General features: G+C 46.9%; 1 protein-coding gene across 1 annotated transcript in view; it reads right to left on the bottom strand.

The window, feature by feature from the left end:
• The window catches only part of GFPT2 (glutamine-fructose-6-phosphate transaminase 2), a 43044-nt gene that overhangs the window by 5401 nt on the left and 16436 nt on the right, over positions 1–21207 (bottom strand). Inside the window, exons 4-16 of the mRNA XM_003123638.7 lie at positions 20754–20879; positions 18456–18514; positions 17389–17523; positions 14180–14241; positions 12241–12320; positions 11666–11783; positions 9704–9867; positions 8162–8257; positions 7985–8082; positions 7588–7708; positions 5045–5202; positions 4793–4907; positions 293–420 (exon numbers count right to left, since the gene is read on the bottom strand). Coding sequence (XP_003123686.3) covers positions 293–420; positions 4793–4907; positions 5045–5202; positions 7588–7708; positions 7985–8082; positions 8162–8257; positions 9704–9867; positions 11666–11783; positions 12241–12320; positions 14180–14241; positions 17389–17523; positions 18456–18514; positions 20754–20879 — 1460 coding nt within the window. The remainder of the gene's footprint in view (positions 1–292; positions 421–4792; positions 4908–5044; positions 5203–7587; positions 7709–7984; positions 8083–8161; positions 8258–9703; positions 9868–11665; positions 11784–12240; positions 12321–14179; positions 14242–17388; positions 17524–18455; positions 18515–20753; positions 20880–21207) is intronic.

The raw sequence follows: 21207 nt of genomic DNA, 5'->3' as shown, positions 1-21207 counted from the left end.
TGGAGAATAACTGCCAACTTCTCAGAAGATGCTCATGAGGTATGAATGGGCTGTCTCAGATGGAGCCTGGCACAGACTGACACCTCAGGGCCTCTCCCCCTTTCTCCTTAGGAGATCGGGAGCTCTCATCTCCGATGTCCTCAGGGCTAGAACACCTGATCTTGGGCGACACGCTCCCTTCCCCCAACCCAATGCCTTGCCCTCCTTCCCGCTGTTTTCTCAGGGTGTCTCCCATGCCTGCCCTCATGCAGGGGCCAGTGGAGGTGGGGGTTGGGTGTGGGGGGGTGCTCACCAGGGCTCCTTCCAGGCATGTGGCATAGTTGTAGCCCCGCCCCATGACAAGGAGCGACCTCTGTGTGTAGAGCTCCAGGGCCAGGTCATGGATCTTCTCATCCAGTGACAACACTTCCTTGATCAGCTCTGAGTCAAGCACATAGCAGAGAGGGAGAGCCAGTCACAGGGGGTGTAAAACAAGATTCACAAAGATGGGAGTTCCCGTCGTGGTGCAGCAGAAATGAATCTGACTAGGAATCATGAGGTTGCGGGTTTGATCCCAGGCCTCGCTCAGTGGGTTAAGGATCCGGTGTTGCCATGAGCTATAGTATAGGTCTGGCGTTGCTGTGACTGTGGTGTAGGCCATCGGCTGTGGCTCCGATTGGACCCCTAGCCTGGGAACCTCCACATGCCTCAGATGTGGCCCTAAATAGACAAAAGACAAAAGACAAAAAAAAAAAAAAAAAAAGATTCACAAAGAAAAGTCACTGTATGTGAGGTGAAGTTTTGGAATTCACAGCACTTAGTACACTTGCCTTCCTTGCGTTGGCCTAAAGGACTTTAAATGTGGGTTATGGGAAATAACTTGAGTTACTGCCAGGATTTTGTTGGGATGGTGATTCATAGTTGTGTGCATATGTTCCTGAGTGTGTAAGGTAAGTAGAGAAGTATTATTTCTAGTTCCATTTTATAGGCAAGGCAACTGGGGTTTCAGAGAGGCTAAATCCCTCGATGGCCAGCCACAGAGCTGACACTCCAATTAATGGCCCTTGTCTGGGCCACATGCTATGTCTGGAAACAAAGCCAATGTGAACTGAACAACATTTCTCAAACTTTTTGGTCTCAGGACAACTCTCTTACACTCTTAAAGATCATTTTGAATTTCTAAGAGATTTTTCTTATGCAGGTTGCATTTACCAATATTTACTGGATTAGACAGATAAAATTAAAGTTAGTTATTCATTTAAAAATAACAATATGAGTTCCCATGGTGGCGCAGTGGTTAACGAATCCGACTAGGAACCATGAGGTTGCGGGTTCAGTTTCTGCCCTTGCTCAGTGGGTTAACGATCCGGCGTTGCTGTGAGCTGTGGTGTAGGTTGCAGACTCAGCTCGGATCCAGCGTTGCTGTGGCTCTGGTGTAGGCTGGCGGCTACAGCTCCGATTCGACCCCTAGCCTGGGAACCTCCATATGCTGCGGGAGCGGCCCAAGAAATAGCAAAAAGACAAAAAAAAAAATAAAATAAAATAAAAATAAAAATAACAATAAACTCATGATATTAGAAAAATCAGTGAAAAGACTGGTACTGTTTTACATTTTTGCAATTTTTTTTATATTGTATAATTTAAAAGCTTTATTTCCCCCCACAATTAGAAAATGGGTTTCATATTAGTTCAACTGGAAGTTTTCTTCCTACAGTTGTCTGCCAATCTTTTGAATGTTGTATTTTTTAATAAAAGACAGTTAGATTCTCATATCTTCTTTCTCATTCAATTTGTTGTGACTTTTTTTTTTTTTTTTTTTTTTTGGTCTTTTCTAGGGCCACACCTGCGGCATATGGAGGTTCCCAGGCTAGGGGTCTAATCGGAGCTGTAGCCGCTGGCCTATGCCAGAGCCACAGCAACGCGCGATCCGCCGAGCTGTGTCTGTGACCTACACCACAGCTCACGCCAATGCTGGATCCTTAACCCACTGAGCGAGGCCAGGGATCGAACCCACAACCTTATGATTCCTAGTCGGGTTCATTAACCACTGCACCACCACGGGAACTCCTGTTGTCACATGTTTTTTATGTTGAGGTATAGAAAGGAAATCTGGCCTCACAGAGATTCATGGCTGGAGAATGGAGGAGTATTTAAATAACTTTTTCAAATAATTGTGAATGCTCTTTGATAAAGGTAGTTGCAAATGTGGGATCTGAGATCGTATCAATAAACTTTTGTACCTTGTTACATTAAAATGTATTAGTCTATCTTGCACTTACTTAAATGGACTTTTTACATGTGCATAATTTTTTAACTGCATTAGCCACTTGCAAAATATTGCTTCACTGAGTTATGCAAATCTTCTAAAAATGGGCATATTTCATTATAATTTTTTTTTTTTTTAATTTTTGGCCACCCTGCAGCATATGGAGTTTCTGGGCCAGGGATCAGATTCCAGCTGCAGTTGTGACCTACGCTGCAGCTGGGGCAACACCAGGTCCTTTAATCACTGTGCCAGACCAGGGACACTGCCAATCCTATTGTACAGCAGTGGGAATCCCATTATAAGATATTTTTTAAAAATCGTTATCTGTTAAAATCACCGTGATCTCATCAGAGATGTCTTTGACTACTGGGAGGTAGTCAAACCCATGCCGATGGCTACAAGTTTTCCAAAACCCTATTTTGGTTAAAAGCTCAAAGTTTCTCATTAGCAACACTTTTATTAGTTGTTTTTCTCTAAGTGCTGGACTAACTTGGTTCATTTTTGAGAAAATGTCTGCCAGGCACCCAGGTCAGCTGGCTACTCAATCAATCACAGGCTGCTTTTCTCTGAAACAACTACACTGGTTCAGGGTGTGGCAGAGAGCTTTCCACATACTTGCCAGTTGTCCCATAGAATATTAAAAAGTATTGCAATTTCCTAAGACTAATGCATTTTACTGCATCATCAAAGACATTCTTAAGTGAAGCTGTGTGTGTTTCGGTCACAGGAACAGTGTGGTGTACCTCTGCTAAAGAGCCGGTGGTGGTCACCATTGCCTTTGCAAATGTCCACACAGCAAGAAAGGCAAAAGTCTCTTATATACTATTAATAACAAATTACTATGAAAATAGTTTTGACTGAAAGGGTCTTGTAGATCCCCAGGACCCACAGGCCACATCTTGATAACTCCCGACTCAGCAGAATGAAGTCCTGTTTTTGCTGGGTGATTAAGGCAGGCTTAAGGTTAAGAACGCTTTCCTTGTCAATACACTTTTCCTTGTAAATACAGTATGCTGTCTTGGTCACATTCAGACTCCTAAGCCTTGCACAGTTAGATGCTGGCTTTTCCTCACTGCCTTCTCTGGGGTTTGCCCTTGGTTCCTAGGGACATCTAGTGCCCACCTGTTTCTGGTAGGGGCTGCCCACAGCCCCAGTGACCATCCTATGACACCAGGTTCCCGGCGCTTGCTCAGCCATGTGGATGAGGTCTTTTCATTTCACATTCTCAAGGCTGCACAAAAAACCCCAAGAGGTCTCCTTCTTTTTCCCTAGGGTGCGAGTGACTGAAGGAAGGGAGCTATTGCCCTATCTTGGCAGTCCTGGGCTGGCCAGAAGGCAGGGCACACAACTGGTCCTGAATACATGTGTGGTGAATGAATGGATGGTTGACTGATTAAAACCATGTTCCCCCAAAAGCTCACAATTTAGTGACACAGACATTGTGTCTTGCTGACTATGACAGATAGGACCCAGCAAAAGAAAGTCTGGTGAGACTGTGAAGGAGCAGTTTGGACCAGGAAGGGGCTTGGGGCCATTCGCTCCTTCTTGGGTATTTTCCGAGCATCTACTGAAATGTCTGCCGTGTCTGGACACGTGGCATCTAGCAGTGACTCTGACAGGGCTGTGTGCTCACTGAGCTGACAAGGTTGGCTGGGGTCAGCAAACCACTACACAGGTGAACAGGTAATTTCAGATGATGGTATGTACTATAAAGAAAAGAAATAGGCTGGAGTTCCCATCGTGGCTCAGTGGTTAACGAATCTGACTAGGAACCATGAGGTTTCGGGTTCGATCCCTGGCCTTGCTCAATGGGTTAAAGATCTGGTGTTGCCATGAGCTGTGGTGTAGGTCGCAGACGTGGCTCAGATCCCATGTTGCTGTGGCTGTGGCAGAGGCCTGGGGCTACAGCTCCGATTAGACCCCTAGCCTGGGAATCTCCATATGCCGTGGGTGTGGCCCTAGAAAAGGCAAAAAGAACAAAAAAAAAAGAAGAAAGAAAGAAAGAAAGAAAGAAAGAAAGAAAGAAAGAAAGAAAGAAAGAAAGAAAGAAAGAAAGAAAAGAAATAGGCTAACAGTTCTCTGCAGAGAGCTGGGCGGGGGATTAAGGCCTCTGCTGGGGTAGCTGGGGAGGGTCCCTGGAGGTGACACTGGTGCTCAAACTTGAGTGACAAGAGCTGTCAGTCATATGAAGAGCTAGAGACAGAGGGTCTTGGTAGAGGAAAGAACCAGTGCAAAGGCCCTGTGGTGGAAAGAGCTGGGCATTGCTGAGTATCAGAACATCACTGAGGCAGCCTACGGAGGTGGGGGGAGCTCCATGAGATCAGAGGCACAGGGGTCCTAATGTGCAGAGCTCCAAGGCCTGGTGACGAGTATGGACTTTAATCTTGGCTGAGTGGGGGCTGCTGTGGGGATTTAGCAGTGAATAGGATGTTTTGAGGAGGAGGAGGGAGTGATTAACAGCATCATTTATGGGACAGAGGCCAGTAAGAGAGCAGCCAGGAACAGTCCATAGGATTTGAAAATGGGCAGTTCAGCTCTGGAACATACCAGGTAAAGACTTCAGGCCATGGATGATCTCTCGCCTTCTGTTTTGCAGTGAAATTCGGTCTTCGGACATCATCAATCCAAACATCACCAAGGAGATGAACTGACTGGTATAAGCCTGTGGACAAAACAGTGTCACCAGCAGAGTGGAGATGAACATGTCCGTGGCGCCCATTCATTTCGAGACAGATCCCTAGGCTCCCCTCTTGACCTGGCAGGGGCCCTCCTGCAGATGCCCACGTGGCTCCTCCTCACCTTGGTGCTGGCCACGCCAATCTCTGGTCCTGCATTGATGTGGACACCGCAGTCAGTCTCTCGGGAGATGGAGCTGCCCACAGTGTTGGTGACGCCCACTGTCAGTGCCCGGCGGTCCTTACAGTAGCGCAGTGCCAGGAGGGTGTCTGCGGTCTCACCTGCCACACAGACCCTTTTTGTCAGTTCTTGGGAGCGTAGCTCTGCCAGCCCAAACCCCCAGCCCCCTGACACATTTACTCTGGCTCTTAGGCAGAAATTAGTGCCCGGACGCAGCTGGTGTGTGCTCAGAAAGGAAAACGCCTGCTCAACAATTTTCCTGGTTGATTCTTAGACTCAAGATTTTGCTACTATTTATGTGGCAAGCACTTTCCCCTCCACTGTCTCGCTGAACTCTCATGACAGCTCTGTGGGGGCCATCACCCGCATTTTCCCTTGAGGAGGAGGTGCTCAGAGACAGAGGAAATCAATGCCTCACTTGCTCAAGGTCAAGTAGCCGTGGGTGATGAAGTGGGTGCCACCCTAGGGGGGCCTGGCTCCCTGTGCCCTTTCTCAGACTCTAAACTGCCTTATTCAGAATGGGCTGAGATTTAACATTTAAAAAGCAAGAGTGTCCCTAAATGGTACATCTCAAACAGATCTTGTGTTAAAGGAAATATTTCTTGCAGCCTCCCAGCATGGACTCGAATTATAATTTTTTAATAAAAAAGCTACTTAAATAGGTCCATGCATAAACCAGCAGAAACTCCCTGTTTGTAAGTCCTAAAGAACTCAAGCTAAATTTAATATGATTCAGGAGTTCCTGCTGGGACTCAGCAGTAATGAACCTAACTAGTATCCATGAGAATGCGGATTCGATCCCTGGCCTTGCTCAGTGGGTTAAGGATCCACCAGTTGCTGTGGTGTAGGTGGCAGACATGGCTTGGATCCCGTGTTGCTGCAGCTGTGAGGTAGGCTGGCAGCTGCAGCTCCGATTCAACCCCTAGCCTGGGAACTTCCGTATGCTGCAAATGCGGCCCTAAAAAGCAAATAAATAAATTAAATAAAAATAAATATGATTCAGACCATAAAACCAATCATTTGATGTCCACAGAGCCACTGCAGTGGAGGCTGGTGCGACTATGGCCCAGTTCTCCTCTCCTGTTTCTGCTCAGACTTGCGTCTAGCACACTGGGGAGCCACATGGCCCTTCCTCAGGCACCAGTGGGGGTAGGTGCTGGGGCATGGGGGCTCTATCTTCATCAGTGCCCCCAAGTTTTTGACACAGTTTTTTAAAATTTAATTAAAGGGCTGAACAAAATGAAACTTGAAATTCCTTCTGTGAAGTCACTCAGGAGCCATATAGCACTGCTTGTGTTCACACTAAATCCACCTCTGTTCCTTGGTTGGCTTCCACCAATTCATGAAACACTTTTAGACTCTGACTGGATTGTAAACCCAAAGGCAACAGTGGCAACTGAGGTCAGAGGGTGGCACCTGGGTATGAGGTGGTCAGCTAGATGGTGGGTGGGTCTGTACTGGTTTTTTTTAGCTTGTCATCATTGAAATGGAAATGGTATTAAAAATTCAAAATGGAAGCAGTTTTAAAAGATATGAGGGCACTGCTATTAATGCTTCAGTTGTGGTAATGATGTGGTTTTATTCTATTCTATTCTATTCTACTCTATTCTATTCTATTCTTTTTTTTTTTTTTTTAAATTTGGCTATACCTGTGGCATATGGAAGTTCCTGAGCCAGGGATCAAACCCATGCTGTAGTTGCATCCTATGTCACAGCTGCAGCAATGCTGGAACCTTAACATACTGTGGCAACTTCCTTTCTTTTATCATTTAGAGATGCGTTCTGAAATATCTATCTGAAGTTGGAGATTGACTTCAAAATAACCCAGTGAAGGGGAGGAGTTAAAGTGGATATAGTGATACAAGGTGGGTGAGTTATTTCATAACATAACTGCTGAGGGTAAGTGATTTCTTATGTGATTCTCTCTTTTATAAAGGTTTGGAATTCCCCATAATTAAATGTTGAAAAAAATCCTCCTAGAGCTTGCAGGGACTCCAAGCCTGTGGCCACAGATCACTTCCCTGACCCTCTGTCCTGCCAGGCTGGAGCAAACACCTAAACTGGTGTGAGACCCAGGCAGGGTTTGCTGAGCTGAGAGTGGCTTGGGGTCTACACCTGAGCAGTGTCTCTCTATGCCTCCACCTGCTGGGTTGTGTGAACACTGCACAGTGCCCACATAATCCTTGAAGTGACTCTCAACCAGCAGAATTTTGAAGAATTTTCCTCTGACTTAAGCCCAGTATACATTTATGAATGCCTTAGTGAGTGGAACAGCAGGAGGAGAGAAAACCTGGCTGCATGGCTTTCCGTATAAGATGGAGCAGCAGCTGATGGCTCTGAGGGTTAAACAACTCTGTGCTCAAGAGAGTATGGCACAGGGACAATGTGCAGAGAACATCACTGGATAAAGGAGGGAGGGAGGTGCCTGGTGTGTTGCCAAGAGGACAGAGCCCCGAGATGAACTCATCAAAACCTGTAACCCTTACCTGACTGGCTTATGAAAAAGCAAACATCATCCCTGAACACAGGCGTGTTCCTGTCCAGGAAATCGCTAGCAAGTTCGACCATCACGGGGAGCTCAGTCAGTTCCTCCAAAACTTGCCGTGTCTGAAGCCAACAAGAACAGGGACTAAAGTCAGTCACGGACACTACAAGGACAGCTGGACTTCTAGGAGAGTTTGCGAACTGGCATCTCTGGGTTCAGAGGGTAGGGGAACTTTAGGCACTCCCAGGCCAAACTGCAGGAGAAAGGGCTCAGTGCCACTCCTCACACTGGACCGTGGCACTAAGTTTGGAAGGCGAGTGCATGACAGCATTTAAGGCGCATCTTGTCCTAGGCCGACACCATTTCCCACTGCACCATCAAGAGCATGTTGCACTTACGGCCACAGCGGCATGGTAGCTGGTTCCACAGCCAATCACAATGAGTCGTCGGCATCGTCTGATCTCCTTCAAGTGGTCCTTCAAGCCACCCAGGAGCACTGCAGGACACATGCAGGGCGTTAATGCTGACCCGACACAGGGATGGCACACTGGCCCAGGGCACGGACGAGGGATTACCTGTGTTGGTCTCAAAATTCACCCGACCCCTCATGGTATTGAAAACTGATTCTGGCTGTTCAAAAATCTCCTTCTGCATAAAGGCACTGAAGTTACCTGGTCAAATAAACAACAACAAGATGAGTCCATTTGAATTTTATTTCATTTCCAGGGCTTAACTTTTAATCAAGAAGAAAAACCATGTGGTTAGAGTGACACATGTAGAGGCCACTGCAGATCACAAAGGGTGTCCCCTGGTATTGTTTTGTGGTAACAAGTCAGGTCAGGTTACTATTTCCACTGCACATTTCAGACCCTGCAGCTTGAGGGAGGGAAGGATGTAAGGAACGAAGGCACAGCTGGCCTTCCTGGGCTACACTCCTTTTAGCAAGGCCAGAAGGAAGTAAAATGCCGTACTTCCTAACACCCAGCTACTTAGGGAAGTACCAGTTAGGCAGGCCCAAGGAAATAGGCTACCTTTTTAAAAAAACAAATACCCTCCCAGCTTCTGTATTTTTAAAAAGCAAAAACAAACAAACAAAAAACCCAAAAAGCCTTTTCGGCCACACACATATTTCCAGGGCTCTGATCTGAATGGAACTGGATCATGTCAAAGGGATGGTCTGGCATGTGAAGACCCCTGACAGGTGCTGTGCCTGATGCCTCTGGACAGGTGTCCATGGATAGGGTGGGCGTGTCCTCTGGGACACATACATGCATGATGCCAAGCACTGCAGTGTCCCTGTCTGCAGCCCTCGACAGAGGACTTGTAGAAAGAGTGCCATGAAACAAACAAAGCAAGTGAGGAAGGCTGGGGCCAGTGTATATAAAAGATCAGGGCAGGGCTCTCTGAGGGGGTGATGTTTCAGGGAGATGATCAAAAGGAGCCAGTCTGGCGTATAGCATAGCAAGTGCAATGACCCCAGTGAGCAAGCACTCACCCCGCGCATCTGAATAATAACAGTGAGGCGGCCAGGGTGTGTGGGGAGGGGCACAGTGGGGAAGGCGAGGGAGGCGGGGCCAAGCTGAGTTGGGGGGGGGGTTGTGGGCCATGGCAGGGAGTGTGGGTTTTATTCTAAGAACAGTGAGATGCCACTGGAGGGCTTTACACAGCAGGATAAGGGGATATGATTGATGTTCTTAGAGGTTTTCCTAGGTAGCCCTGTGGAGAAGAGGGTACAGGGAGACAAATGTGAGTGCAGGAAGACAGGCTCTTCTCAAAAGAAGAGAGTAGCCCACAGTCCCGTTACTGCAGGCCTCCCATCCAGAGAAGAAATGATGCCTGGGTGTAGGAATATGTCCCAGAGAGTCTGCAAAAGCAGTTAGTTTATGAACTGGGTTCAGATCACTCAGGGAGGTCTGGGGACTGGACACAGTCAGGAGCTCCCTTAGGAGAAGCCAGTCCAGGCGCCCCCCACATCCCCTCAGCTGTACAAACCCCAGACCTCCTGCATTCCCATCCCAGTGCTCACAGCGGGCAGGAAGGCTAGGGTGCCCACCCAGAACAGGGCAGAGTCTCAGAAGTTCCCCCAAGGAGCACAGGAACCCTCAGAAGACACCTGCCTTTCATGATTTGCTGCAATTCCATCTGCAAGGTCTGGATGGCTCGAGATGGATCATCACTAGCTGAACGCTTGACCCGGTGAATAGAGAGTTTCCCATCAGCCACTGCAGCGATGTCATCATCCTCAAGGAAGATGACCCGGTTGGTGTGCTCTATGATAGCACTGGAGCAAGGAAAACATGGGCATCAGAGATGGGACCTGCCCTTGACAGTTAAAAGATGGCACTTACTCACCGCTTTCCAAGTGTGAATCCATATCAGTAGCCCTGGATGGCCTTTAAGGCTATGGTAATAAACACTGATTCATACCTCCCTCCCCTTACCTTCCCTCGGAATTATTTTGAAGCCAGTTCCAGACAGCAAATCAATCTGGAAACCTTTTAGCTTATAGCTCTAAAAGATAAGGATTATTTTTAAACCTACTACAATGCCATTATCACATGTAAGGGTAGTAGTCATTCCTTCATATCACCAAATAGTCAATATTCAAATTTCCCCAATAACTTCACAGATATCCTTTTATAACTGCTTTCTTCAAATCAGGATTCAAACAATAGCACCTCTGGAGAATGCTGGGGAGTCAATGCATTATTCTGAATCATAAAGGGAAAGAATGAAAGATTTATCTTGCCTTTCCAAATCATCTGTCTTTCGGAATAACCACATAGTTTAGGAAGACAAGTTTCTCCTTAAGGGAGGAATATAGCTAATGGAGAAGAAATGATAGAATTATAATAATCAACTTATGAACTCCTAATCATTAATAGCCCTAACCAAGGCCCATTGATGGCTACTAAAAACAAGAGATGAAAAGCTGAGGGCAGCTTTATGATGGATGGATAAGGCCAGTGATACTCCAACCCCTCATCAATTCTAACAGCACAAAGAGAAACTATGAGACATAGTGCCTCCTGATGGAGGGACATACTATTAGCTATGAAACGGTCTTGCCAAAGAAAATCAAATCTGAAGACCGAGCTTCTAGACCCCTGTAAACTTCTGTTTGCCGGAAATACAGTGAACAGAAGAATATGTTAAATGATGGGGGCATGCACTTAACAAAATCCATATAGTGGGAAACTCATTATGACAACTGACTCCATTTCACACATACACAGATAGCAAGAAAAAAGGGGGAACTTAAAAGCAAACCATGATATCTATCCACTAATGAAATGTGGGGTCACTATGTTTACTATTATAGTAACTTTCTCTGTGCAGAAAGTAATAATGATTTTTCCCTTGAGATGGAAACAGAAAGTTTCTTTTTAAGAAGTTCCTGTCGTGGCTCAGCAGAAACAACTCTGAATAGTGCCCATGAGGACAGTTTCGATCCCTGGCCTCGCTCAGTGCGTTAAGGATTTGGTGTTGGCTGTGAGCTGTGGTGTAGGTTGCAGATGGCTGGGATCTGGCATTGCTGTGGCTCTGGCGTAGGCCAGTGGCTACAGCTCCAATTCGACCCCCAGCCTGGGAACCTCCATGTGCCGAGGGTACGGCCCTAAAAAGACAAAATAATTAACTAACTAAATAAAGACTACTGGCCTAAGACTTAGACCTGAAGAAGCCTCATCCCTAGCTCTTACCAGCCCGTGCTCTTGGGCAACACAGACATGACCCTCTGAGCCTATCTCAGTGTCTCAGCTTTAAAATGCGAGGTGATCACTGTGCCTTCCCCCAAGGTTTGCTATGATTATTAATGGGATAGTCTTGAGGAACCCTCAGCAGTGTGTCCAGCCATAGCGCCCAGTACCTGCTGGCCAGCACTGTCACAGGAGCTCTACAGCATGCCTTCCTATCAGCGAGGGTCGCTCAGTTTTCACTGCTTTTTTTGTCTATACACAATACATTGTAGAATCACTCTTCTAAATTCCAAAATGGTGGAAAAGGAAGCAATGGGGGTGTCTAGCCGGTCATTCTTGATCACATAATCCTAGGATAGAAAGGAAGCAGGGTCTGGCTACCTTGCATCAGATGCAAAGAAGAACTCCACTGCTTTATCACCCACAGCGTGAAGGCAGGTCGAGCTGTCCAGCCTCTTCATCCTTGTTTTACAGATATTCTTCACATTCTCGATATTGCCTAGCACGGGAAGGAAAGGATCACAATCACAAATCCTGTTAAACTATTTTGTTTGAATAACATGAAGGAGCCAATTCCCCTTTGAATATGTGTGGGAGAAATGTGCAATTTTTAGCTTTGACTGCATCAGCCAAATCGTGTAAAAGATCCCCGAATAGCAAGAGCACTGAATTGGCTGCAAACAAAACAAACCAAATCAACACTCAAATCAGGGCATGGGTGCCTTTATATAACAGAAGCACATGCTGCTCCCTCAACTTGTGCATGTGTTTGAAAATATCCGTGATAAAAAAGCTTTTGAAAAAAGTGGAGCCAAGTCTCAGTTGCTTGAAAACCTTTTGGACTAGGAGCCCTGTGCAGGCTGGCCTCGAAGAGGAAGGAAGGCCTCCTGCCTCTGAGGGGAGCTGCTGGCACTGGCACAGTGCTGTGCTGTTCAAGTCCTTCTCAAGAAACTTACGTGTCCTATATAGGATGGGGACCTGCTCTGTGGAGAGCTTGTACTTGCTCCGCACTCCGATGAGCAGGGGGCTGCCTCTCCTGTAGGAACAAGAGAGAATCCAGTTACCCATCACCCTGACACTGAGGAGGGGTCCCCAGATCTAGCTCCCACCCCAGGGCAAAGTGCTCTCCAGACATCCCAAGATCGTCCCAGGGGTTATAGAGCCACTAATTATAAACAATTTACAAAAATAAAGCTTTATTGCTTCCTCACACTACCTTCTTATGCATTCAAAGTACTAATAGCATGATAAGATCAGATTTTAAAAGGAGTTTCAAAATTTGATAGGGACTAACTGGTATATTATAATTCTATGATTTGAAAGACAAATTCCAAATGGTAAATTAGTTCCTGGCCTAAAAAATAAAATAAAATCATCATATATTCACATAATTTTCTGCCTAGATACTGTGCCAATTTGCGAGGGACAGCCTCGCCCTCTCTGGCCCAGTCTCCCAGGGCACCAGGTACATTTCCTATGGCTCTCCTGTGCCTTCAGAATGAAACCTGCAGCCACAGGGCACCAGGCCCTGTAGAGCTGAGCCTCTGCCCACATCCATACTTCCTGCCAGCCTTCAAGTTTCACAGGGCAGCATCCACACAGCCCTGTTTGCCGCTGTCACCCATGTCAGGCACACAGAAGGTAAACAACAAGCACACATGGAGACTGGAAGAGCCTGAAGTCCCACCAGTCCCCCTCCTGCCACTATCCTGGCTTAACTGCAGATCCCCAAAGTGCCACACTTGGTCTGGGTTCCTTCCCTCTGCTCATGCTGTTTCTCTGCTTGCCTTCTCCATGCTGACACCTGCTTCCTTCCCCTCAGGCCCCCGGGCCACTGCCTCCCAGTCCCCACAGAGCATTGCCATCCTCTGCCCTGCTCTGTACTGCTGCACAACTGTCCAGTTTTTAAGGTCACATGTCACTAGGTCCTCAAGGCTCAGCACATATTAAGTGCTCAACAAATATTAGTTGGATGGATGGATGGATGGATAGATAGGTAGGTAGATAGATGGTCAGATTGATGGATGGATGGATAGATGGATGGAGAGATAGATGGATAGATGAATGGGTAGACAGATAAATGGATGGATGGGCAGATGGATGGATGGGTGAATAATCCACCCATCTGAATATAAAATGATAGGGTCACACTCACACACCCACTTGTGAATCCACACAGCAATGGGGGCAATGGGAGCCCTCACAGTAGGACATGTGGGCTGACCCAGCCCCTCTCAGCTGATTCTCAGGTCACACCTGGCATGAAGATGATGAAGCTCGAGCTCTTGGCCTTCAAGTCCTCTTCTTTTTTAAAAAAATTAAGTTTTTTAAATAGCATAAACTTCCACTCACAGCACAATGGAAGTTCCTGGGCAGGGACTGAATCCAAGCTGCAGCTGTGACCTCTGCCAGCCTTAACTCACTGTGCTAGGCTGGGGACTGAACCTGCACCTTTACAGCAACCCAAGCCACTGCAGTTGGATTCTTAACTGACTGCACCATAGCGGGAACTCCATCAAGCCCTCTTCCTTACATGTTTCAAACAAGATTCATTCATGTTCATAATTTTACACACTTTTTCTACAGGGAGTCTCTGAAATTGACCTGAAACTTGGATTTGCCCTTGCTATATAATTTTATTTTTAATTTGAATTTATTGTCAGTTTCTAAAAATCTAGATATCTCAAATAAAAATCCAACTTCATAGGTTCTTTTTTAAAAATGAGAAACTCCAGACACAGAGATGCTGGGGAACATTCTCTGTGGCTAAGCCACAGCTGTTCCTTAGACAAAGTGAGTACCTTCTAGTCTGCCAGAGGCCCTACCTTGTGCCTCAAGCTAAGCAATTTTATTTTATTGATTTGTTACTGGAAATGTCAGTGCATTCTGCCTCACCTTGTAGCCACGGCTTCTCCGGGGTAGTGGATGCTCTTGAAAACCAATGCAAATGCACCCTCCTGAAAAGACAGGGAAGGAGAGTGAGGAACGACTTACTCTGGCTAAGCTGGGCAGCTGCAGCCCAGCCCCCTGTCCCAGACAGCTCTCCAGGGGCCCCTCTTCACTGAGGACAGTCCTGGGGGCACTCCCTCAAGTGTTAAATGCAGGACAGCTTGATCAGGGTGATATCAGGAGGGGCAAGTGAACCAGACTGTACCATGATCAAGTAGCAAAGACCAGAACATGCGGATTTCCTTGGGAGCAATATAAACCGCCCCTGCCCAGGCCTACAAGGAACAGACCCCAGCTCTACGATGACCTGGGTGGATTACGCAATTAGGATCTCAGGAAATGAGAACTGTGGCCAGAGGTCCTGCCCTGAGCTTGACGGAAGTACCTCCTCAGACTGCAACTGTGACGATTAAAGGGGCTAGGCTAGTCCATGACCTATGCTTAGCTCAACACACATTTGAGCCTGGGTTCAAATCCTGACTCTGCCCCTTTGGGGCCATCGCTGCAGCTTTCTTGGTGCCTTGTGGTGAATGGAAATAAGAATAGTCCTATCTTATTCGGCTTCTGTGAGCTAATGCATTTTAAGTGCTTAGAACAGTGCCTGCCATTTAGAGACCCAACAGAAGCTTGTTATTATTATTTCTATGGTAATAACTGCCATTTGTGCTCTGTGCCTCAGCTTGTTGGTTTCTGCAAACCAGAATTAGATTCTAGTTCTCCTAACTCAAGACTCCAAATGCTCTTTCTATTTAAAACCTTGATGCAAAAATTCTCTCCTACATTCTGACCATCCTGTACTAATTTACCACAACCCTACTTGCCTTTATGTCCAGCCAATTATAAATCTGGATTTCCATTTGAAGGCCCTCGAGCTTGGCACCCTTGGGCACACCCAAAGCCTCACACAGCCAGCATGTTATGGCCAGTTTGCCAGCTCAGTCATATAGCCAGAGACCCCAGGAAGCCAGACACCCCATATTCAGGTCTGAGGGCCTTGAAATGTTTGAAAACTGCCTGAAATGGGAGTTCTCATCATGGCACAGCAGAAAGAAATCCAACTAGGAACCATGGAGTTGCGGGTTCAATCCCTGGCCTCGCTCAGTGGGTTAAGGATCCAGTGTTGCTGTGAGCTGTGGTGTAGGTCAAAGATGCGGCTCGGATCTGGTGAGGCTGTGGCTGTGGTGTAACTCAGCTATAGCTCCGATTAGACCCCTAGCCTGGGAACCTTCACATGCTGCAAGTGCAGCCCTAAAAAAAAAAAAAAAAAAGAGAGAGAGAGAGAGAAAACTGCCTAAAACGAAGGGGCTTCAGACAGAACCCGAGAAGCCTGACATTCACCCTGCTGGTTTTGTCAACAATGAAGTGGGCCTGAGTAGAAAAACTCTTCCCATTCTCTGCCCAAAGGAACCCTGTGTTGCTTCAAGCAAGTTGCTGTGGTTAAAAAGTGCCATCATTGGAAGGCATTTCCAAAATGTAAAGTTACAAATGGAAAAGATGAAATACTATGCTGCAAAACTAAAGTGGTTTACTGTACATTACTCACAGGACAGGCTCTTATTTATAAATATGTCCTCTAAATTAAGATCTCCCAAAATGGGAGTCAGAGGGCAAAGGGTTTGACAGTAGACTTACTTTAAAAAAAAAAAAAAAAAAAAAAGACTAAAAATACCAAAGGGGGAGTTCCCGTTGTGGCTCAGCAGTAACAAACCCAACTAGTATCCATGAGGACTCAGGTTCGATCCCTGGCCTTGCTCAGTGGGTTAAGGATCCAATGTTGCCATGAGCTGGGGTGTAGGTAGCAGATGCAGCTGGGATCTGGTGTGGCTGTGGTTGTGGCATAGGCAGCAGCTGCAGCTCAGATTCGACTCCTAGCCTGGGAACTTCCATGTGCTGTGGATAAGGCCCTAAAAAAGCAAAACAAACAAACAAACAAAAACCTAAAAAAAAAACAGAACAAAACAAAAAAAAAGGGTCATGTATTTTATTTTATTTTATTTGCTTTTTAGAGCTGTACCTGCGGCATGTGGAAGTTATCAGGGTAGGGGTTGAATTGGCACTACAGCAGCCAGCCTATACCACAGCCACAGCAACGTGGGATCTGAGCCATATCTGTGACCTACACCACAGCACATGGCAAAGTCGGATCCCCCACGCACTGAACAAGGCCAGGGATCAAACCTGCATCCTCATGGATATCAGTCAGATTCATTTCTGTTGCACCACAATGGGAACTCCCAGGGTTACATATTTTAAACCACAGTATTTTATTCAAAGCAGTCTCTCACCCCAGATGTTTCGAATTCTTAGCTCTGAATGTTGTCTCTAAGCTGCTCCCCATCTCGGCACTGATGCTTGGAACAACGGACTCTAGGAAATTTGGAACCTTCTCCTCCTCTCTCCACAGTCCCACGGAGGAACTAGGTCTGCTCTACCGCCTCCTCCAAGAAGAGGCCTCTCTTGAACAATTCTCTCCACCATGTGCCCCTTGGCAGGGACTTTGTTCCATGGGTCCAGACCTCTGTGATATCATCAGTCTCTCTCTCCTTTCTGGCTTATTCCTTTCAGCACACAGACACGATGTGATGTCTCCTATCACAAAAACACAGTCCTCCTTGGAACTACAACACTTACCCTCCACCGGGCCACTTGTTTGCCCCCTTCTTCTATAACCAAACTGCTCAAATGTCTACACTTGCTGTCTTTACTTCTTCCTTCCTTCCAGCTCCATTCAGTAAGGCCTTATGGGCATTTCTCTCCAATGATGAATAATTGCTTTACAGGAGAAAGGACTATAATTCTAAGTCTCCAGCATCAGTTCAATTCCTCTTAGGTGTTTAACTAACAGTGCACACAGCTCAACTGATAAGATGATAACATGAACCACCACAATCGAGGTCCCTTGTGCAACATGCCATGGGAAAAAGCCACAGATCAGAAGACCTGTCACCATTTCAGAGGTGTCAAAACGAAGCGAAGCAGTTTCTCTTTGATGTTTACTACCAGAACCTCAGAACTTCTCCCACTTCTTCAGGGATGTAACATTTTAAGACCGTCTTTAATCCTCAGGGACTTGGCACAAGTTCGCCTAACAAATGCTTATGAAAACTGAAGGAAGGGGGGGGGGATGAGTTAGACAAGTGAGATACGTAACTCACCAGCTGCTGAATGACTCTCTCGACCAGTGTTGAAAATGTTATGTCCTCAGTTTCCCTGTTGTCGAACACATATTTAATCAGCTTGGCGATGGTCTCCGTATCTGTTTCTGACTCAAATTCATAGCCTTTGCTTTCCTGGAATATTTGGTTGGACAGAATGTCAGATAATGGTCATTGTGCAATGCTAGCCTGGCCAGCTCCCTCTCCTCCCTTATGTTCTGTCCTTGGAGAAACTTAAGGCGAGAACAAGGAAAACAGGGAAGGGATGAGAAATGTTTGCCAGAATCATATAGCCTAACACGGCTGAGTCACTCCAGTCTTCCCTGAAATCGTCCCACCTCAGAAGTTTGTCCCTGCCACTAATCTGGACATTGCAAAATAACTGCAAGCAGAATGATCAAATACATTGAGTCAAATCCACCCACATCCCAACCAACACCATAAACTCTTCACACTAGAAACACATGCCGTCTGCCTTCCCACCCCACATCCATTTGGTATAAGAGTTGATATGTTATTTAGTGCAGACACTTTTATAAAAGGAAGTTCCTGTTCTTCTGATTCTGCTGGGAATCCACAGCAGCCTTTGAGGTAAATGAGAATGGCCTGCTCTCTCCTCCAGCAAAATCTGAGCTGGGGATGCAGTTTGGGTCCAATGTGGGGACGTGGCCAAGAGTGGGTCTCAATCAGCTTCTGCCTTTTTATCCTTTTTTTTTTTTTTTGTCTTTTTGCCATTTCTTGGGCCGCTCCCACAGCATATGGAGGTTCCCAGGCTAGGGGTCTAATCAGAGCTGTAGCTGCCAGCCTATGCCAGAGCCACAGCAATGCCAGATCCAAGCCGCGTCTGCGACCTACACCACAGCTCACGGCAACGCCGGATCGTTAACCCACTGAGCAAGGGCAGGGATCGAACCGCAACCTCATGGTTCCTAGTCGGATTCGTTAACCACTGCGCCACGACGGGAATTCCTTTGCCTTTTTTTCTGGAGGAAAATGAGCTGGTTGGAAAGTTTCTGGGAAAGACCAATACCATTTGATATAGATGCTACGCAGGGGAAGTCTCTTACCAGAAATTTCCTCAGGTCTTTGTAATTGGTGATGATCCCATTATGGATGACCACAAATTCTGGAAGAAAAGTTAGTCAATAGAGAAACGCCATGAGGAAACGAAGTTCAAGTTAGATGTGAAGAAAGACAATTTGGCAGCTTGAAGCTCTAGAAACCCGGTTCATGCTAAGCAAACTTCACTTCCAGAGATGAGAACTCTCCGCTATGACTAAAATTCATATCTGAGGAAATAACACACTCCTCTTTCAAGAAAAAGCATCCACCAACCTAGCATCACACAGAGCTCTGACTTATGGGCTATAATATCAGAAATAGGCTTTGGTCTTTATGTCAAATGGGATAATTAGCCCTTCGTTATCTAGTAACTGTTTTCATAGCCACTCCCTCTTCTCCAAGTTGTTCATGTGTATTGTGACATTTCCTCACATGACCTTCTGAACCCTATCACCTTTTCTTTCTTTCGTCTCAGCCTATTGCCTTAACTTCTTACCATTAATTTGCTTCCTAGAATCTGTGTTTTCTTTTTGAAAACTTCTTGGTGTAATCTTCTTATGCAATGTAGTTGCTGGGTGTTAAGTCTTCCTTAAAAGTATGCTTTTCAGCTATTGCTGATGAGTTGCTAAAGAAGTTTTATAAAGCTTTTCTTATTTCCCATGTTGTTTTCTTTTCAATTACTCATCCTGAGTCAGGGCAGGCATTTCCAAGTTTGGGTGTGGGGGAATCTCCTTGGAGACTCCCTGCTTTGGGGACACAGAATCATTGTCTGCACTGAAGTGGGGGATCGCCCTTTCACCTGTGTGGGCAGGAGGCTGGGGCTAGGGTGGCAACACCTCAGGGCGTGTGGTCTCGATATGGTGTTTTCTCAGCCAACACTGCTGTTCCAGGGACCAGCCTGTGCTTCTGGCTTGGGGTTTGGCTGGATATACATTCTAGGTCTTCAGCACTGTGGGGTCTACTGTCCTCCTGAGTATAGTGTGCCTGCCCTGGTAGTGGGACATCCTATGGTTCAGAGCATGGAGTAGATGCAAGGAACGGTCCCCAGCACAGAAACCTCACTACCTAAGACTCCGACCCTGTGGGCTTATGTGTACCCGGCCCCTGGGCTCTGCGGCTGCTCTGCTGAGAGGGGTGCATGGGGCCCTGCTGTTCTCCAGAGGAGGCTTTCCCTTCCAAATCTGGCAGGATGAGCTGCCTCAGGGCACTAAAGTGTCCAGAGCGGCAAAGGACACTGACCAGGGAGGTGCTGCTCTCTCCTGGGGCCCGACTTCCATGATAATTAATGGGCGGTGAGGCTTGTCAAGAGTTTAGCTAATAATAAATACCCCACAACTACTCTTACATGACTGGTCCCTACTCTAATATGAGGCTTGGCAAGAACTTGCATTATGCCAAGTTCTAGACTCAGCTTGGGGTGGGGAGGTGGTCCCAGATGATTCCAGAAATCATTCTCTCCACCAAATCATTCTCTCCACCAAGTGTGGGTCATGGGGCCTTCGGACCTAAACAGGCCCCACTCAGAGTGGAGACCCACTAGGAGGTCCAGATGATGTCTTAGATCCTTGTCTGCCCTTGGAGCCTGGGAAGAGTCAGGGGTTACGCCCTCTCTCCATCTCACATGCTCACTACATCCAATCACCAGCACCCTGATGTCCGTGGGGGCTGATAACAGAGCTTCTCAGAGCTTCCAGCAGCAGCTTCAGACCTGCCGGTCCTTCTCCCATGAGATGGGGCTGAGGTGTCATTTGAGAGAACTACCATATGGAGAACTGTCCCGGGGACTCAGGCAAGTGATGTGGACCTATGAGCTGGGGCTGCCTTGGGGGGAGGCAGTTGGGAGAGCTGGGCTGCCCCCTGCTACAAGGACCAGGGTGGGAGCAGGCACCTCGGATGTTAAACAAGAATAGCACTGCCACCTGCCCTGGCTCTGGACCACTCTCTCCAGGGGCAGGGGTGGGTGTAGCTGGATGCAGAAGGAACCTTATCCTTTCCTCAAGTGTTCAGCCCTCTGGAACGCACTGATCCCTGATAGAGGAACAGTGCCTAGGCCTTCAACCCTTTGCACCACTAAGTCCCACTCAGGCTGGGTCCCCAGAGCCAGCAGCACTTACAGGAAGTGCTACTCTTTTCCTATGGATGCCTGGGGTGTCAGCAATTTGCCCCCTATCTGGGGCTCAGTACCACCAGTTTGGATCTTCAGGAAAGACAGGGCTGCCAGCTGGTGGTGGGTGTGGATCAACTCTTTCACAGGTCAAGTACGCAGAACCACTGGGACAGGGGAGCAAGGTGATACTACATACCATTGCCTTTGTCTGAGCGCTGTGGGTGACTGTTGACAGCATTAGGGACCCCGTGGGTGGCCCAGCGAGTGTGGGCGATGCCAAAGTGGGTCTCAAACTCCACTTTTAAGTCCATGCTGTCTTGTTCTAGATGAAGGAAAAATAAGTTTGCCACACTTTAAAAATAAGCAGTGACATGGTACTACTACATGAGGCGATGTCACTACATAGAGACACATCAGGTATGCCAAAGTACATCCCAACATCGACTGCAAAGGCCCCATTCTTCCAGACCCTCGGTCTGACTTAGTACTTAGCGGTAATCCAACTCACTTAACTGAAATAAACTTACGATGAAAAGAAAGCCATAGATCCTCACTATAAACAAAAAAGCAGCTTGCCAGAAAAATTAAGAGACATACGGAAGTGATAAACGTTGAAAAAACATTTCTCAGTGCACCATGACCTGAAGTAA

Source organism: Sus scrofa, chromosome 2 (assembly GCF_054392235.1).
Source record: "Sus scrofa isolate SSC_HxYL_T2T_F1_AM1 chromosome 2, Sscrofa_HxYL_maternal_Yorkshire_Landrace_v2.0, whole genome shotgun sequence".
Taxonomy (NCBI): Eukaryota; Metazoa; Chordata; class Mammalia; order Artiodactyla; family Suidae; genus Sus; species Sus scrofa.
Note: the sequence above shows the minus strand (reverse complement) of the source record. Positions and strands in the feature narration are given on the sequence as shown.